Source organism: Benincasa hispida, unplaced genomic scaffold (assembly GCF_009727055.1).
Source record: "Benincasa hispida cultivar B227 unplaced genomic scaffold, ASM972705v1 Contig384, whole genome shotgun sequence".
Classification (NCBI taxonomy): domain Eukaryota; kingdom Viridiplantae; phylum Streptophyta; class Magnoliopsida; order Cucurbitales; family Cucurbitaceae; genus Benincasa; species Benincasa hispida.
This window is the reverse complement of record NW_024064828.1, coordinates 844,447-862,911: the sequence shown is the minus strand read 5'-3', so window position 1 is coordinate 862,911 and position 18,465 is coordinate 844,447. Positions and strand designations below refer to the sequence as shown.

Here is an 18,465-nt window from a genome sequence, read left to right as displayed (position 1 = left end):
AGATCAGATTTATGGCAGAGTTTAATAGAATATAATTTAGTAAAGAGATTATGTTCCACTTGGAAAGTGAGAAAAAGGGGGAAAAAAAGGTGTCTTGAATTTAGTGGTTTTACCAAAGATAAGTGTGAAAGAGAGAAAAGTATCTAAGAAAGTTCACTTTTTTGGAAAGAGAGAGGAATTTAATGTGTTTTAAAACTCCTAATTAAATATGGTTTGGAGGCATGATATGAGGGGTTACAAGAATTTTGTTTTGGTATAAAAGAAAAATATCTCATTATCATGTGGAACTTTAGGAGAATATGAGTTGAATGGAAAGATAGCTTACATAGGTGATCGGTATGGAACTTTATTTTAACACAAGAATCTATTACCGAAATAAAAGGTTGAGAAGGGATAAGCTAAAATGGAGTTACCAATAATAGTAGATGTTCAAGAACTATTGACATGGTATGTTGAGGTTTCATTAGTTAAGAGGTAAGCCATTGAGGGCATCAGTAAGATTTAAGGGATTTTGACGTAGTGTTCAAGTTCGAAACATGAACTAGAAAGACCATCAATTTGATTGAAAAAATAACTTAATCTAGCTTGAGGTAGACAAAAGTTGTATATGCACAAAAGTAAGTAAGTTGGATCTTCCAATATCACCATTGGCATAAGGGATAGACTTGTAATAAAGTTGAGTTGATAACAAGAAGTTGATATAGGTGGGTTTGGAGCAGTACAAGATAGTATGTTTTCCCTTGCATGGGCAATGAATTAACTAGCTCTAGGGAGTACGAGTAATTCAAGCTATGACTTATGAATCAAGAAAGTTTTATCATAAAAACTAACTTCAGGGATCAATTACGGTTATTACAAGGTTATGAAAATGTGTTATCAATTGATTGATACTTTAGCATCTAGGAACTTCAAAACCTCATTTTCAAAGGGCATTTTAGACTCATCCGCAGCAGGGTCTAAGTAATGATATATGATTGTTTAAGGTTAAAGGATAATATGAGGATTGGCTCAAGCAAGTTTTATAGCCCATGATAGTATAGAGCCTCATGATGAGTTTCTCATGAATGTGAGACCTAATTAGACAGAGTTATTCTCATACATGTAGACCCTAACAGAGACATCACAGTCGGCGCTTCTAAAGCAGAAGCAGTATTCAGTTGAGCAGATTTGTTTTGGTACGTATCTTCAGATGACGCATTATATAGTATGACCAATTTCTCCAATACATATATGAAGTTTTCCCTATGACAGAATGGTAAGCTCAGATATATGTTTTTAGTGGATAAGACTTTCTTAAGCTCACGACAGTTTTCATAGTTCTTAGCTTGAACGTGTTAAAATATTGTTGGTTTTCAGCATCTTAAGTTTCATAGTTATATATGGAAGGGGATTGGCACACCTCTTTAGATACTAGTTTCAGTTATGTCAAACGAAGACCCACATTTTACATCCATTTTTTTTTTAGTCTCCTAGAAGGTGTGGATACTCTGTCAAAATTTATTACAGCTTTCCACCCACAGATTGGTGGTCAAATAAAGTGTTTGAACCAAAAAAATGGAGAATATGTTATGTGCTTGTGGGTGGAGTTTTTGAGGAGTTGGGACTCTCATTTTCATCTCATGAAGTTTGCTTATATTAATAGTCACCATACTAGTATTAGCAATGTCGCCATTGGAGGCCTTATATGAGAAGAGTTGCAGGTTTTCTGCTTGTTGGGATGAAGTAGGAGAGAGAAAGTTGCTAGGACCTGAGCTAGTGTAGACCACGAATGGGACAATACAGAAGATCAGGGCTCATATGCAATCAGCTCAGAGCAGATAGAAAAGCTATGCCGATGTGAGACGTAAGGACCTGGAATTTGAGACTGGTGATAAAGTGTTCTTAAAGGTGACATCTATGAAAGGTATTCTGAGGTTTGGCAAGAAAAGGAAGTTGAGTCCAAGATTCATTGGGCCTTTCGAGGTCTTGGAGTGAATTGGCCCCATAGCTTACCAATTAGCATTGCCTCCATCTCTTTCTTCAGTTCATAATATCTTCCATGTTTCGATGCTGAGAAAGTATGTAATAGACCCATCCTATGTTTGAGCCCTTGCAGTTGAATGACAACTTGAGCTACGAGGAGAAACTTGTAGAGATTCTCGCCAAAGAGGTAAAGACATTGCACCTCAGGGAGATTGCATTTGTGAAAGTCCTGTGGCAGAATCACCAGTTCAAGGAGGCTACCTGGGAGTGAGAGGATGGGATGAAGGCCCAGTACCCAGAGCTTTTTCAGGAATGAACTTTCGAGGACAAAAGTTCTTTAAGGAGAGAAGAATGTAACACCCCGAATTTTTATTATTTATGTAATTTCAGTAATTTTTATTAATTGAGGGTATTTTTGGAATTTTTAGACTTAACTGTAATTGCGAGAATTTTATTATTGACGTTGAAATTATTCAATTTGGAAATTAATGGCAGGAATTAATTTCATTTTGGAAGAAGGGGTGTTTCAATTTAATAGTTTAATCGGAGGGAAGTTATGGATATTGGACTTTTAATGTCACACAAACTTAATTTGAAATTAATGTCAATAATTAATTTCATTTTGGAAGGGGGTTATCTCATACAAATTTAATTTTGAAATTAATTTCATTGTGGAAGAAGGTGAGTTAAATTCTTTGTGAATTGAAAATTTTACTAGAGAAAAGGATTAAAAGTTAGAAGTAGGGTCCGATTGAAGGAAGATTTTGGAGACTGGAATCTTGAGGGTGGTTGTTGCTCAGGCTTCGTTGGGGAATTGAATTCAAAAATTGATTATGAAGACTGCCACTTGGATCGATTATCGAGGTAAGTAATCTTACTACTGGAACTGCCCAGGGGCCAGACACTAGATATATGCTAGCATAATAGATGAATGTCGGAAGAGAGCAATAGCATGATAAACGGATAGTATAGTATGACCGATATATGTTCTTGTATGAGAATCTGAAAGATCTATTTGTGTACGTAGATACTTGCATGCTAGTAAGAGATGATACTTGATTCACTGAGGTTGTATTTGATATGAGGATATTGAGGCGTATATGCATGTTGTATAGCCATGATATTGAGGTGTATATGTATGTTATAAAACCATATTGTGATAATTGTGATGTTGAGACTCTGATAGTGTCTTTACTGATTAGTTAGATGCCCACCAGGAATTGTGTTTCCTTCGGGATTCATCAGATGTTGTGTTTACTTTGGGATTTACCAGATTGTGTTTCCTTCAAGATTCACCAGATATTGTGTTTCCTTCGGGATTCACCAGAGGTAGTGGGCATACTTAACTACAGTAGGATAGAAACCAGTTTTTTATGTATGTATGTGTCTTGAGAACTAGAACAGTTTTTATGTTCCGCTAGAGGTAGGCATCTAGAGGACATAGATGCCTAGCCCGACCCCAGTAATGGGATTACTTACTGAGTATTTTATACTCATTCTTTTTCATGTTGTTGTTTCAGGTAAGGGTAGAGATGCATCGACGATTGACAAGCGGAATTGGTGACCGAGCCATTGGGACCAATTTTATGCTCCCGCTCATGAGATTTAGATTTCTTTTCATGTTTTGCTTAACTTTCAGTTTTGATGTTTGAAACTTACTATTAAGAATTGTTTTTAGATTTATTTATTAACATTTATGATTTATGGATACCCTATTGTTGTTTTCATATTTTAATTTAATGAAGGACTTTTGAACTTAACTTATTTAATTGACATCTATTTCACCATAAAAAAGTGTCGTTTTAAGTTCCATGCATGCATGTATTTAGTAACGGCCTAGCTTGAGTCCTAGGAGATTGAGTCATTACAGGAACAACTACCATTTTTCCACCGTTGATAAAGAGGTGCTGCCAAAGAGACGCTTGAGAGAGATATATTCTTTAACTTCTTCACCAAGTTCGTTATAGCAAGCATAAAAAACAAGCCAAAGAGGACAAGAGATAAAACTCTGTGGCTTGACTTCTTCCTTTTTACTTTGCATTTCCATCCACTATTCCATTCAATTGAACTAAGATTTTTTGTATCGACACTTATTGTCTTTAATTCAATCTTATTTTCGACCATTCTTCACTTCTCCATCTCTTTAGTTTCAAAGTTGTTTGTGTTTGTGAACATTATGGCTTGATGAGTGCATGAAATTTGCTACTTAAATCTTCCTGATCAATAGATTGAAGTGAAATAATGGTTAAGTCATTCGAGAGAGTAGTTTAACTGTTGAACACATCAGTCAAGACGTGAAGTAATTTTAGAGATAGAATTGTTCATGTCTTTTGTTTGTTCTTTATAACTAATGCATGCACCGTAGAGATAGGATTGTGTATTGCATTCGCATCGAGAGATGTTGAACATAGCATGAACTACATTAGATCCGAAAACAAACCCTGTACCATTTCCATTCCATAGCAAATACACTTAGATTGTAAACAAACATCTATACATTTCCATTCCATTCTCATTCTGCTCATATAAGCTTGTTGTTCCTACTTGGAAATCAACGTATACCATTTACACTTAAAGTCATTTCATCCACGAATCCCTTTTTCCCTCTTAAAACTCCTATCTTCTCTTGCAAGCGATAGCTTAGTGTAAATAACCAATGTCCCTTAGTTAATCAGGCCCTCCGTATTAGATCCAAAAACAAACCCTGTGTTAGTACACTCTAGAATTCCTTTGTTCAATCTTAGACTTACCAGGAAACTTAGGTTAGATGTATACTTGGGTCTAACTTAAGAGAACTTGTATGCACTAACAAGGTTTACACACATCAAATCTATCACCGACGCATCACATTATTTTCATACCAAGAGAGAGATCAATCCCCATTCATCTTCATTCATCTTCATTCATCATAATCATCCTTCACCATTTACTTTCATCATCATAAGCACCATTAAGAATAAAAAATACAGCGAGCAATCACTGTAACAACCCAAGTTTGTACACAAACATTATAGGAAATTAAATGTCGAATGTTACCTAAGGTTCAACATAAAATTTAGTTGTTAGTAAACGAATTCTAAATTTAAGCCACTAAATTTAAAATTTGGCCCATAAATCTCATAGGACATTAAATAACAAACATAATATTGATGTGGAAATTAAACAAATACCTAAGTAAGAAAAATATCTAGGAAACAAAAATAATGACAATATGATATCACTTAAACAAAGTTATAAGAAATGATTTTAATAATAATAAAACTATTAAAATATGAAGAAAGTTTAAAGTAGTAATAATGATTAAAAAAACCATGTAGCAAGGTGGTGAAGAGATGGCTTAAACATGTATCAAATGTAAGTTGGTTAAAAAATAAATAATAAGAAGAAGAAGAAGAAAGGTGGTGGAGAGATGGCTATAAATAGACTTGGTGTGGTTGCTTTACAACAAGAAAATGGGAGGATCAAAATCCTTCTGTAGCATTTTTTGAATTTTGGGATTCATACAAGTAAGCTTCCTTACTTTTGAGGTTTTGTTTCCTTCTTTTCAAATCTTTTAGGAACTTAGTTGAATATCAAGTTTAAATTCAACATAATTTAAAACTACAATCAACATATGAAAGTGACCTTAGTGATTTGAAAGATTAATATTAAAATTTCATATTCTTTGCTTAGTAAAGTTTGAAGTTTCACTATAACTACTACTATATTAAAATTATTATTGTTGATATTACTATTGTTATTAACAATACTAATTTAATGATAATATTATTGATTTCCAATTTTGTTAATATTATTGTCATTATCATTACAATTACATAGTATTACAACTAATAATATTATTACTAATACAATGCTAAATATTAACTTTTTATTATTATTCTCCATCTCTCTTCTTCTTCTTCCTCCTTCTCCTCTTAATATTAATATTATTATTATTATTACTACTACTACCATTACTATTATTATTGTTATCATTATACTTTTATTATTATTACTACTACTATTATTATCATTATTATCATTATCACTATTCTTGTTGTTATTATTATTTTTATTACTACTACTATTACTACTATCATTACTACTATTATTGTTGTTGTTTTTATTATTATCCTAATATTACTACTACTTCTACTACTACTACTACTATTATTATTATTATTATACTATTACTATTTTTATTATACTAATAACAATATTATTATTTTCATCATCATCATCATCATTAAATAATTCAACGTAATTATACTAATACTCTCAAGATTTAATAATCATAATTTTATAAATAAATAAGTTATGTTCATCAAATTCCTTAATCCAATAGTCTTAAAACTAGATTTAGTCATAAGTGTTCTTTATGAAATCTATAGGATCAAACCATAAGGAATAATTAAGATCGTAGTCGAGGTAAGTAGTTTATCTCACCCTCTTTTTAAGCATTTTATGGTAGTGTACCTTTGTTATGTTGTATTATTATGTTATTATTGTTATGTTGCATTACATGTTTAAAACACATTTCTCTACAAGGGACCTCATGCATTATGTTTGTTCATGATTATGTTAAGATCAAGTTTTAATTAGGTATAGATTATACTTTCAGGGCTAGCGGGGCATGTATGGTTGCGCCCCTCTAGACCCAATCTTACGTTATGTTTATGCTAGGGACTAGCAAGTATGTGTGGTTGCACCATTCTAGTCCAATCTTATGTTTATGTTAATGGTTGATGTTGGATGCGACTCTTGTGGTAGTCTGTGTGTGCCAGAGTGCCAGATTCACGTGAATGGTGAGGAAGTCGTGAACTCCGTCCACAATTTAGGTCCTTAATCAGTAATCGTGTATCGGGTCCACAATTTTCCTACACTATTTTTGTCAAAATTTTCAGCCCACCCTAGTTTTGTCAATAGTTATTAAAATAATATTATTTAAAAAAATCGAAATTGGATAATTCATAAAACATAAAAGCACATGTAGATTAAACATACACCCGCAAGCAGATGATCCGGACCACTGAATCAAATGAATCCCAGCAGTGAACTCTGCCCTGAAATTTGCTCGGTCTTCACTCTCTCAACTAAACATTTCTTTCCAAGGCCTCCAAGCCTATCTTCTTCTTCTTCTTCTTCTTCTTCTTCCTTCAATCCTTCTCTGTTTATCATCTCACCAAACTCAAAACCAAATCAATGGACAGGCTCAATTTAGCCCTAACTTCTCCTCCCAAAATTCTTTTCCTCACATATTCTTCTACTTCTTCTATCTCCACTCCCACCAGAACCCACCAATTATGTGGAACCAGGCGCTTTGCAACCTCCAGGATTCCTCCCAGAATTTTTGCTTCTGCTATTAATCGTCGACCCAACCACCGTATTCTCGGTAATTTTCGAATTCCCTATTGAAATTGATGTTTGAACGTCGCTTGTAATCTTCAGTCCTCTTATTTGATTGTTCTCTGTTTTCTTCGCTACCGTGGAAAGCAGTGGCTGAACGTTTTGCATCGGTTTCTTCTTCGACTACCAGTAATGATTCGTCTTCTGTTGGTGTTCCATCTGTATCTATTCCTCCTCCCTCCTCATATGTGTAAATTTTCGCTTCCTTATCTTTTGTTTTTAGTAGGTTTTTGGAATTTAGTTCTACGTTTTTTTTTCCCTTTTAAGAAATGGGTTTGATTAAATAGATATGACATGGACTAAGTTCAGTATCTTAGATGCAACTGACAGCTTTGTTCTGGTTGCAACATTTTTTAGAGGGTCGCCTCTCTTTTGGGTTGGTGTTGGTGTTGGGCTTTCAGCATTATTTACATGGGTGAGTGTGAACCAAACCTGTTTGTCTGAACTATATATTTTTCCTAATGTGGATGTCATTAAATTTATCAACAAGGTCTTAGGCTGAATGTTCTTTTGACAATTTTTTGAAAAATTGCAGGTGGCTTCTTACTTAAAGGTGAGTTTTCTTCTACAAGGTATGGGATTATGATTGTGCCTTATAAAATGTCCGCTGTCATTCGGTTCCTTCAAGAGTTTGTCTTCCATAGCTCTCTCGTAGCTTGCAGTTGCACCCATGTTCTTCTGAAATGTTACTCTCTACGTGGAGTTCAACACGATTCCAGTTTATTGTCTGTGCAGTTGTTAACCTTTGAAAAATTGTATCATCCATATACAAAAACTTTCTTTACTTTTGTTGTTGGAGAAGGGTGGTGAATATCCCTTCTTTGCTGCTCTTCTCGTTATTTTTAATATTACCTATAACGTTGATTTTACTTTATTTTCAATTCATTTTTGCATGAAAACTGCATTTCACATCTACAGGGTTCCTCTGTTTTCTTTTTACCTATCACGTTGCATTTCTGATTGAAATAGCCACAAAAACCTTATTGAAATCCTGTGGAACTCTCAACTTTAAAGATTATTAATAAATAAACGTAGGAAAACCATATGCTAGGATTTTGGATTTTGGTATCATCATTCTGATGTTTTGCATTTATGTTTTTATAATTCTGTGTTTTATAAGTGGTAAACTTACTTGGGTTTAAGAGAACCAATTTACAGTTGAGGGAGATTTGGTAGTCTCGTTCTTTCCCACAACTGTGTTTCTACTATTTTTTTGCATTATAGTACATTCATACCTAACACCTCTACTAATGCTAGTTTACTTTTGATGCTTCCTTCCTTCATTAGTAGGTTGTTTCCTCAATCCTCATATTCTTGCCTATTGACTAAGTTCTATCACTAATAAATTGATCCCCACCCTTGTCACATGTTCTTTTGTAAACATCAATTATTGGGGGACTATAAAAAGTTCTCTCATAAAAAGATTTGTGTTTTAGTACATAATAATGTTTCTATTTACTCCCTGCGGAGCAGATTCCTTTCCAGTACTTTTTCTTCCCTTTGTCCTTCTACATTTCTGTGGATCTTTGGTTTCTATAAGATTGTTGTACCATTTTCTTCTTGCATATAAGTTACAACTTGGATCAGCACTAACCTTGACCTGTCTATTTGCTTCTCTGTTCCTATATATTTTATTGTAAATTTGTTATTACATTCCAGAAATATGCAATGCAACAAGCTTTCAAGACGATGATGTCTCAAATGAATTCTCAAAACAGCCCAATGAGTAATCCTACGCTATCATCTGGATCACCTTTTCCAATGCCACCGACATTTGCAACTGGCACAACAGTTTCTCCATCTGTCTCTGAACCTGCTGCATCAATTGATGTAACTGTAACAAAAGTTGAAGAAGAACCGGTTATTAATGTCAAAAGTGGAACAGAGAACACGGAAGCTAAGAAGTTTGGTAACTAAGGATCCTCCTATTATATCATTTCAATATGCTGGTGGTTCTTGATTTATTGTCTGTGTTTTGATTTTTGTGCTCCCAAGTGATAACCCTCTGGCTGAAGGCTTGAATGTTTGGAATACAAATGTCAAGGTTTACATTTTTTCCCATTTGATGAGCATGACTGAATAATCTTTTAAAGGGTGTTTGAGACTCTGAGTTGGTTATTATAGTCAATGATTATTATAATTTGTGGGTTATAGTAGTTTGCTGGTAAATAGTCTGTGTTTGGGGTGCAGACTATTTTTGGTTTGGATTATAATAGTCCGTGTTTGGGTTGCAGACTATTTTAGTCTGGGTAGGAAATAATAAACACTCTAACAAAGAGGGATTTGAAATAGTAATACTGTAGTTAATTGTAAGTTATAATACTTGGAAACACCACTATTATAATTAATTAGAGCCCCAAACATGGAGTGGGTTATAATAACCTGCTCCACCCACGTGAAGTTGGGGGCCCAGACACTCTCGTAGGTTTTATTGTATCTTGGTATTGGTGTGTGAACAGTATCTTCCACAACCTTCAGCATTTGTTGCTTCTCAACTAACTTTATAAGATCTTAATCTCAATTTATGACATTTTGGTCTCAAAACTAAACGGATTTATAATATCTTCAATTCTTGACCTCATTTTATTCATCAATAAAATTTGTTTCTCTTCTCAAAAAATATCTTAACTTCTTGACTTCCAAGGTAGGAAGACTTCCAAGGCAGGAGACTAATTCATGAATTTTCTCACAGCTTTTGTAGACGTTTCTCCTGAAGAAACTGACCAAAACAGTCCATTCAAGGAAGATGCCACAGACGCAGATGTTTCAAAGAGTGCTCAGCCTACCGAGGAAGTAAGTTTGCTTTTTTAGCTGTGTGGTGGCTGTTGTTGATATGTTGATTTACTCTGATTTATTTATGAAGCTTCCACAGAATGGAGCTGCTTCTAAGCAGGCATTTAATGGTTCAGAGGGATCGCAATTCAGCCGTAAGTTGAGAACAATAGATGATCATACTTCTTTGTTAATGCTATTACTTTATTCTCATTTTCTCTGTGCAAGACCTACTTAAATAGAAAGTATCTCTGGACGAGACCTACTTAAATAGCATGGCAACTCAAAACCCAGTCTTGAAAAATAAGAGAAATTTTATCTACACATTCACACTCTTATAAAATTTGACCTCGTTATTTGATATTTTTGTCTCATAAATTTTCTTTCGTTATTTCTGTGACTTTCTTCTTTTTGTGCTTCAAGACATTTATGATCGAATGTATTACAGCAGTTTAGTTATTGGTTTAGTTTTAATAAAATCTATGTTATTCTCATCTATTAGGAAAACCTGGCTCAGTCTTATCAGTGGAAGCTGTGGAGAAAATGATGGAAGATCCGACAGTGCAGAAGATGATATATCCGTATGTAGCTTTTACTGTTTATCTACTTCATGATTTGGTTTCCCCATGTTTATGTATGTTTATATCAGTAGAAACGCATCACTGTATTCAAAATAAAGTAAACAGAAATATGTGGAAATGGAAATAGGCATTGCTTCACATATTTAAATGCAAATAATTTACAGTACATCAAGCCAATTAGGTAGTAAATATCGAAGGATAGTGACTTTAGGTCCTGTCATCTGCCAGGTTCACTTGCCCCAAACTATACTACTATATAATAGAGTTCCACAGAGTAGAGGATCAGAGTTCTTCACAATCTCTTGGAGATTTAAGCTTGATTTTTATACTTGATACTGCCTGAGCTAAGCCCAGCTAATTTTTTATGATAGGAATTAATATTCCACCCGACTAGATGACTACCTTCATAATCCCTTGTCTCTTCAAGGAAACCTCATACTTTTTTCAGTAGTCTTGATGATATTTATTGAAATTTTGTATTGGTAGAAATATTAGAGAGGAAATGAGTGTAATTCTACCACCTTTTAAAAATAAATGCTCTTCCGTCCCTTCTGTCTTTTTTTTGACATTGGTGGTGTAGTCAACAACCTCGTTCATTTCAAACTCAGATGATTTCTTGATTTTTGGAGATTAACCAGTGAAATCATCGCCTTGGGGCGTTCTTATCAACAAACTCAAGGATAAGTTTTTTGGTTTCTCCTTTTTAATGTCTCTTAGGGCTGGCTAACCTTGGTAGAGTCAGTACTCAGTAGTAGACTAGTAGGAGACATCAGGGAAATTCAAATGAATGTTGCTTTAGCTGTTTTTGGGATAAAGTTTTCAGCAAGGTCTACAATATTACTCTCTCATTTTCTCTAATTCAATGAGGACCTAACAACTGCCACTTCCTGCCTGTTGATAAAGAGAACAATTAGTTAATCTGAAAGAATGATGTACATTGTACAATTTACATATTTACATTCCGTAACAAAGGATCAGAATCAGATATAATGATATCCTTGCAAGTTGCACCAACTGTTTCTTTTCATCGAATTGAAGTTTTGGTCATAAGACTCTCCACTATGCACCAATGCTTATTCTGTTTTCCACCATGCCCTGGATATTTAATGCTCTCTTCTTTTCTAGGTGAATATCTTTTCTGCTTTGTAGGTTCTTTTATGCTTGCCTTTTTGCATTTGCATGTAATTTGTATGACCATTTCCTGAAGCATCTTACGGATAAATTTGATTCCTGAGTACTTGAAATTGTGTTGATCTCTGAAAGGAAGACATATTTTTCATCTTACAGCCATTTGCCCGAGGAGATGAGAAATCCAGAAACATTCAAGTGTGAGTCTATTGATTAAAGCAGTCTTCTAGCAATATGCCTTCTATAAGCAATGAGAAAGAAGGATGTACATCGATAAGGTGAAGGCCCAGGGGTGTTCCTGCTGAAGATAATAGCAGAAACCCTGGGAGGGGGACGGTATGCTGGAAGTAAATAAGAAGAAAATTATTGAACCAACATAGAAAAGAAAGAAAATAAGAAAAGGGAAAAGAAAAGAAAATGAATGTGTGAATTAAGTGGGTACTGTGAATGCAAGGTAGATATTAACTTTAATAAGTGATTCTAACAAGATGCAAGCTAATTTTTCAATTCTATTTTAATCGTCTAATATATAAATTTGTTAAAATATCAATTGACGCTCTAAAACTTTGGAGGTCATATCAATTTAAACCCTGAACTAATAATTGTATGATTGTATCAATTTAAACCTTTAACTTTCGCAAGTGTATCAATTTACTCCCTTCATTATGTTATGTTTGGATAAACATTGTGTAGGACTCATAAATTTATCAATTTAATCCATAAACTTTCATAAGCGAATCATTTTAGACTCAATTAATTCGACATTTGAAGAAGTTTACACACGTGTAAGAATCGAATGCATCGACGATTTTCAAATGTAATATTAATGAAGGGTCTAAATTGATTCACTTATAAGTTATAACAATTTAGAAGTCTAGTTGAAACAATTATATATTTTGCACTATATTTTTCGAACTAAGTTTGAAGGAGAGTTAATTGATACAATTATAAAAGTTCAGGGTTTAAATTAATACAACTCTCAAAATTTAAGGGCATATATTAAAAATTTCCCAAAAAAAATTGTAGCTTAGAAATTACAGGATTATAACTATTCAACTACAACTTGGAAGTATGATTATTGTAGTGTCGCATATTGTGCTACTATTCTTTAGCAGCCTCTTAGATATATAAATGTGAAAGATATATCATTTGGCAATTATTTTACCACATTTTTTTTGTTACTCCTATTACTATTTATATTCAGATGACGAATGTTACTATTATTTTGGAGTTTCTGTACATTTATTGTGAACTTCACAATCTAGAATAAATTTTTGTTGTCTGTGATTTTCTTTTTTTTTTTTTTTTGGGGGGGGCGTACTTGGGAGATTGGCAAACATAGTTTGAAATTTTACTTGATCAGTTTCTATTTTCTAATCTTCAACAAGGCATAACTTATTGATTAAAGTTATATTGAATAGGGATGATGCAAAATCCATTATATCGTCAACAATTAGAAGAAATGCTGTAAGTTCAGTTTATTTATTGCTTTTTTCCTGTTTTAAAGAAATAATTATTTAATTCTGTTCAAAGGCTTCTTATATATCATGTCAGTTTGAATACTCGTGTCATAGAAAATTACCGATCGTTCCTTTATGTTTCATGCTTTTGCTTTCTTTGCTTTTTCATGTTTGATCTTAAATTCTTATAGTTGTGACGCTGTGGTTTTCATGCTTTTGAAACTACACGAGTCTTATATCTGATTTTATTGAACATTTTTGTTAGATATTGAATTGTGGTACATGTTTGGTAATGTCGGAATCCAATGTTTTTCCTATTGAGCCTGATTCGTGTTTTAAATCCATGATGCAAGCAGCTAAGATCCCGTTTTCCACAAAACCAAAATTCTACGAGTGAGATTAACATGCTTTATAGAACAGAGATGCTTTTTTTATCTAATATCATACTGCTCGAATGTTTTTTTTAGGAAAGATTGTTGTGCAGGTGATAAATTCCTCTGTGAGTTCCCACGTTTTTATTATCTTTCAAGTAAGAACTAAGAAGTTGCATTTTGCAGTTTCCATTTTATCTTCCTCAGTAACCTCTTTGTTTTTAGGGAAAAAGAAAAGATCCATTTTTGCTTTCTTTGGGCTTCAGTCAACCTCTTTCTGATAGAGAGGTCTATGAGGTGACAGGCCTTCTTTTCTTCTTAGTGATCAACTCGTGCATTGACAGAGAAGGGACTCTAGGTTTACTATTATATGGCCTTTTCTTGCCGTTCATTGTTCCTCGTGTGATGTCCCCAAGCCACCTCTATTTTCTCCTCCCTCGAGAAGGTTAATTTTTCGTGGTAGGGTTTACGGGGGAGAGTCAATACTATAGACTCTGTTCAAAGACACTCTTTCTTTGTGTTGCTCCTGCAATGGTGCATCCTTTGTAAGCGTTATGTGTTAGGTGGCAGAGGATCTCCATCACTACTGGTTGTGGGCTTGCCAGTTATGCTTATGGATGAGCTGATTTGGTTTACGTTGGGCTTGGGATAGAGACTGAGAAGGTCACCTTTTTGGGAGATGGGCAAAGTGTTATGGCATGCTGGATTCTTTGCAATTCTGTGGGCATATAGATCGAGAGAAACAATAGGATTTTTAAAGAGGTGAAGAGGCTGTGGCTGAGGTGTGGGAAATGACGAGTTTTAATGCTTTCATGTGGGCACCGGTCAACAATACCTTTTTGCAACTATGATCTTGGTTTGATTTTCTTGGATTGGGGTCCTTTTTTATAGTTAGTTCTTGTTCCCTTTCCGTGTTGGGTTTAGTTAGTTAGTTTGTTTTGTTTTTTATTTAATCCCTTCGTATTTCTTTTCCTTTTTCTCAATGAAACCGTCATTGCAGAAAAGGAGTCTCCTTCAGATATATTTGGTAGGCTGGAAAGATTGGAGTTTGTGTCTATGAATGTGGACATATTTAAATAGTTATTTGTGCCCAATGTTATATCATTTCGTAACATATAATTTAATTTTTCATTTCATAATTGCCATGGATGCTAAACAGTAATCACACTGCTTCTTCTATTTCTTGTCTCAATGCCTTCTCATTTTCATAATCTTGGTCCATCGGGCTAGAAGTTCTTAATATGTTTGAAATATGTGACATAACGCCATCTTCTAAAATGATTTTTTTTCTTGCTTTAATCATTACTCAGTAACAATATGAGTGGAAGCCCTCAATGGGATGATCGCCTGATGGATTCTTTGAAAAACTTTGATCTTAGCAGCCCTGAAGTTAAGCAGCAATTTGGTCAGTCTTGATCTCTTTTGATTTTGTATATTTTGTCAATGGTTGTTTCGAGGGTGTTAAATGGCTTGATTACTATTCTCTGGTTGAGATTTGCTATGACATATATTCATATATAGCTGAAATGATGATATTTGTGATTTTCTGTTATTGTTGCAATCACATATTTTCCCACTCTTAAAAAATATGACCAACATTTTTTTTGTCAAAATAGTCGATGAGCTTGGAAGTGTCAACTTTTATTCATTTTGGTTTTCTGATGCTGATGTCAGTTTCTCTTCTTGCTGAAATTGATTTAATATATTTTTTGAAATTGAGTTTCAAAATCAAAATTACGATTCATGATTTCTCAGAATTAATAATTTCATTTAGTATATCAATATGTTTTCGTGAGTTACTTGGTGCCTGTTTAGAAATGAGATTTTAAAACAATTTTTATGTATTTAGAAATAAAAACTATTTTCTTTTTACATGTTTTCTGTGATGTTTTCTCAATAATTATTCATTTATATAAATATTAAAAGTAATTTGGGCTTACTATTTATTTCTGGACCTTGACAGATCAAATTGGGCTTACACCCGAAGAAGTTATTTCAAAAATTATGGCCAATCCCGAAATTGCGATGGCATTTCAAAATCCAAGAGTTCAAGCAGCGATCATGGATGTATGTTCTACTTAAGGTTTATAAATTTTTAGTTCGAATCTAACGTTTTGATTTTACTTTTTGCAGTGTTCACAAAATCCACTGAGTATAACAAAGTATCAAAATGACAAAGAGGTACGTTAAATCAATATATGTATTTGTAAAATCTATCACTCAGTTTATGTATAACTCAAACGTTGTTAACATAAATTCAGAATTTTCACTTTACTGATTCTGGTGGAAGGCTTCTTTTTTGCAGATTGTTAGTATATATTTTATGTAGTTAAATTGTTCATTCTCAGCTTCACTTATGCCTTTCTAGTTTCATTCATATTGCTTCTATTTAACAATAAAACTGTAGGGTCCTCTTAGAACATGAATTTATGTTGTGGTATATGGTCTGTAGATTTATTGTTTAGGTCCATGTTAGCATCGTTTATAGCTTCACGTTTCATACATGCATATGCCTTCTTATTCAATTTTTGCTGACAAAAGTTTCAACAGTTAAAGAAAATAAACACGTTGCCAAACTTGAACATAGCTTAACTGCTTAAGGCATATGTTTGAGTTCAGAAATCCGAATTTCTACCATCTCATGTTGAACTCTTAAAAGAAAAGAAAAACCTTTTAATTCTGTTCTTTCATATGTGCGGAAGATTGTTTTATTTGTCTTTGTTTAATGCTGGACGTAATATTTGTGAACTCATATTTCTCATCCTTTTGGCCAGTATGATATCATTCTCTCTCTGTCATTTCCTTTATTTACTTTTTTTTTTCTTTATTATCCCCTTTAGGTTATGGACGTTTTCAATAAGATATCGGAACTATTCCCCGGAGTCTCCGGGGCACCATGATAGTTGTAGCTGTTTTAGTTACTGAATAGTATGATGACAAAATGTGAATCGAATATGGAAGATTGAGCATGCTTCCTTTCCCATTGCAAAATAAGTTGGGAAAGCCATCTGCCTTCTAGTTCTCGAAATGAAGTTAGCTGAGTACGGTCTCACCTGCTTCAATTACATGAAATATATTGGAATTTTTGGGTTGCTAATTCTTTTTCCCCTTTTAAACTAAGTTTCCTGTGTATTACTTTCTCTGGAGATCATGTATTTATTAGTGGCCTTGCATTTAATCAACTTCATAGGAACCTCCTTTTCACATAGTGGTTAGATTGTAAGAGTCTTTTATGTTCCTTGATATATTAAGGCAGTCGATGTAATTTATAAGTAATTTTGGCATGTTCCTATTTGCCTTAATTGAATGACATTATTGAAGGTATTGCTGAGTGAAAATATTCACCACCCTTTATTTGGAAATTAGGTGTGAGATATATCATGTATGTTTGATTTCCCATTGTTATTTTTGCATCTAAAACATTCTTCCTGGTTGATGTTAGAACATCAACCGGCAAATATGAGCTACAATGGAGAAAGTGCAGTTAGGCTGGAGCCCTTTACCTAACCAAGGAGTTTATCAGTCTATTTATTTATGGTTAAATTATATAAAAAAAATTTAAAAAAAAACCCCAAGTTTTATGCTTTATTTTGCAATATTGACTTTTCATATAAGTGCTTCAAAACTACCCTCGGAATGGCAATCCCTTAAAATTTTGTAAGTGGTTGGAATATTAAAAGTTCGAGGACTAAGATTTTGTTTGGGATTGTTGGAGCTTCTAAAATGATTGTTGACCGCTATGTTTTTAGAAAAATCTATTGTAAAAAGAAGTAAAATATGGTTTGGTAAATTTTAACTTAAACTTGAAAAAATAGGTTAGAGTGTTTGGTAAATAAATACAAAAATATTTAATTTTAGATATATTAATTATTATTATTTTTTTAATTTTAAATGATTGTTTAGTATAATAATTTTGTTTGTTATAGATTAATTATTAAATATTAAGAAAAATAGACTTATTTTTTTAAAAAAAAAATCAATATGGTATATTTTTTTTAATAAATTGATGCATTTAACTCATGAAAAAATCTTCTTTTTAAAGTATGAATTTGAGAACTAAATATTAATTATAAATTTTACCTAATTTTTAGGTGAATCTAAAAGCTAATAAGATACTACTTTTAAGTGAAATTAGCGTAAAAATGGTTAAGATTTTTTTCAAATGCAATTCAAAATGTAATCTAAATAAATAAGAACTTCAAAGAGTAAGTTTGTAATTTAATCAAATTTCGTTAGTGAAACTTTTTTTTTTTTTTTTTTTTGAATACTTGTGTAGTACGATAGTACATATCTCTTTCATTCATAATTTGATACATTGTTAGATGGTATATTATTTTATTTTATGAATTTTGCATAAGAAGAATACTTTGGTATATTTTAAGTTGTACTCATCTTTGTGATAAACTGTAGTTAGGACAATTGGATATGATGCATAAAGAAAAGTTTAGTTCAGGATGCACCTAATTATTTTATTTCACATAATTTTTTGTGCTATTTGGGGGGCCATTAGTTAGTTATTATAGTCTATGGGGTTATAATAATTTATATTTGGGGTATAGACTATTTTAATCTTGGTTATAATGGTTTATATTTGGGGTACCACTTATTTTAGTCCATGTTTAGGTTTTTTTTCTACTATTTTTTTAATTATACAAGTAATGTTACCTTAAATATCATATTTTGTAAATATAAATAAAAGTATTTATTCCACCAATTTATAAAAAAAAAATGTGTTGGATTTCAAGTTACATTATTATTCATCCATGTGGTCATTTTGGGATGTACCAATATTTTGGTGAACATCCA

At 32.9% G+C, this 18,465-nt stretch overlaps 1 protein-coding gene across 2 annotated transcripts; it reads left to right on the top strand.

Moving 5' to 3' along the window:
• The first annotated feature begins 6,985 nt into the window (after positions 1-6,985).
• LOC120069396 (protein TIC 40, chloroplastic) lies at positions 6,986-17,021 on the top strand. 2 transcript variants are annotated; one of them, XM_039021138.1, is made up of 14 exons: positions 6,986-7,333; positions 7,438-7,537; positions 7,705-7,762; positions 7,883-7,900; positions 9,007-9,256; positions 10,040-10,140; positions 10,220-10,274; positions 10,622-10,700; positions 11,988-12,028; positions 13,250-13,295; positions 14,970-15,064; positions 15,623-15,726; positions 15,793-15,840; positions 16,500-17,021. In XM_039021138.1, exons 1-14 carry the CDS (start codon positions 7,144-7,146, stop codon positions 16,557-16,559), a joined length of 1,245 nt encoding a protein of 414 aa, XP_038877066.1. In that variant the 5' UTR covers positions 6,986-7,143; the 3' UTR covers positions 16,560-17,021. The 2 variants fall into 2 exon arrangements, with proteins under 2 accessions (XP_038877066.1, XP_038877065.1); XM_039021137.1 differs by having other exon boundaries at positions 10,211-10,274.
• The last annotated feature ends 1,444 nt before the right edge of the window (positions 17,022-18,465 follow it).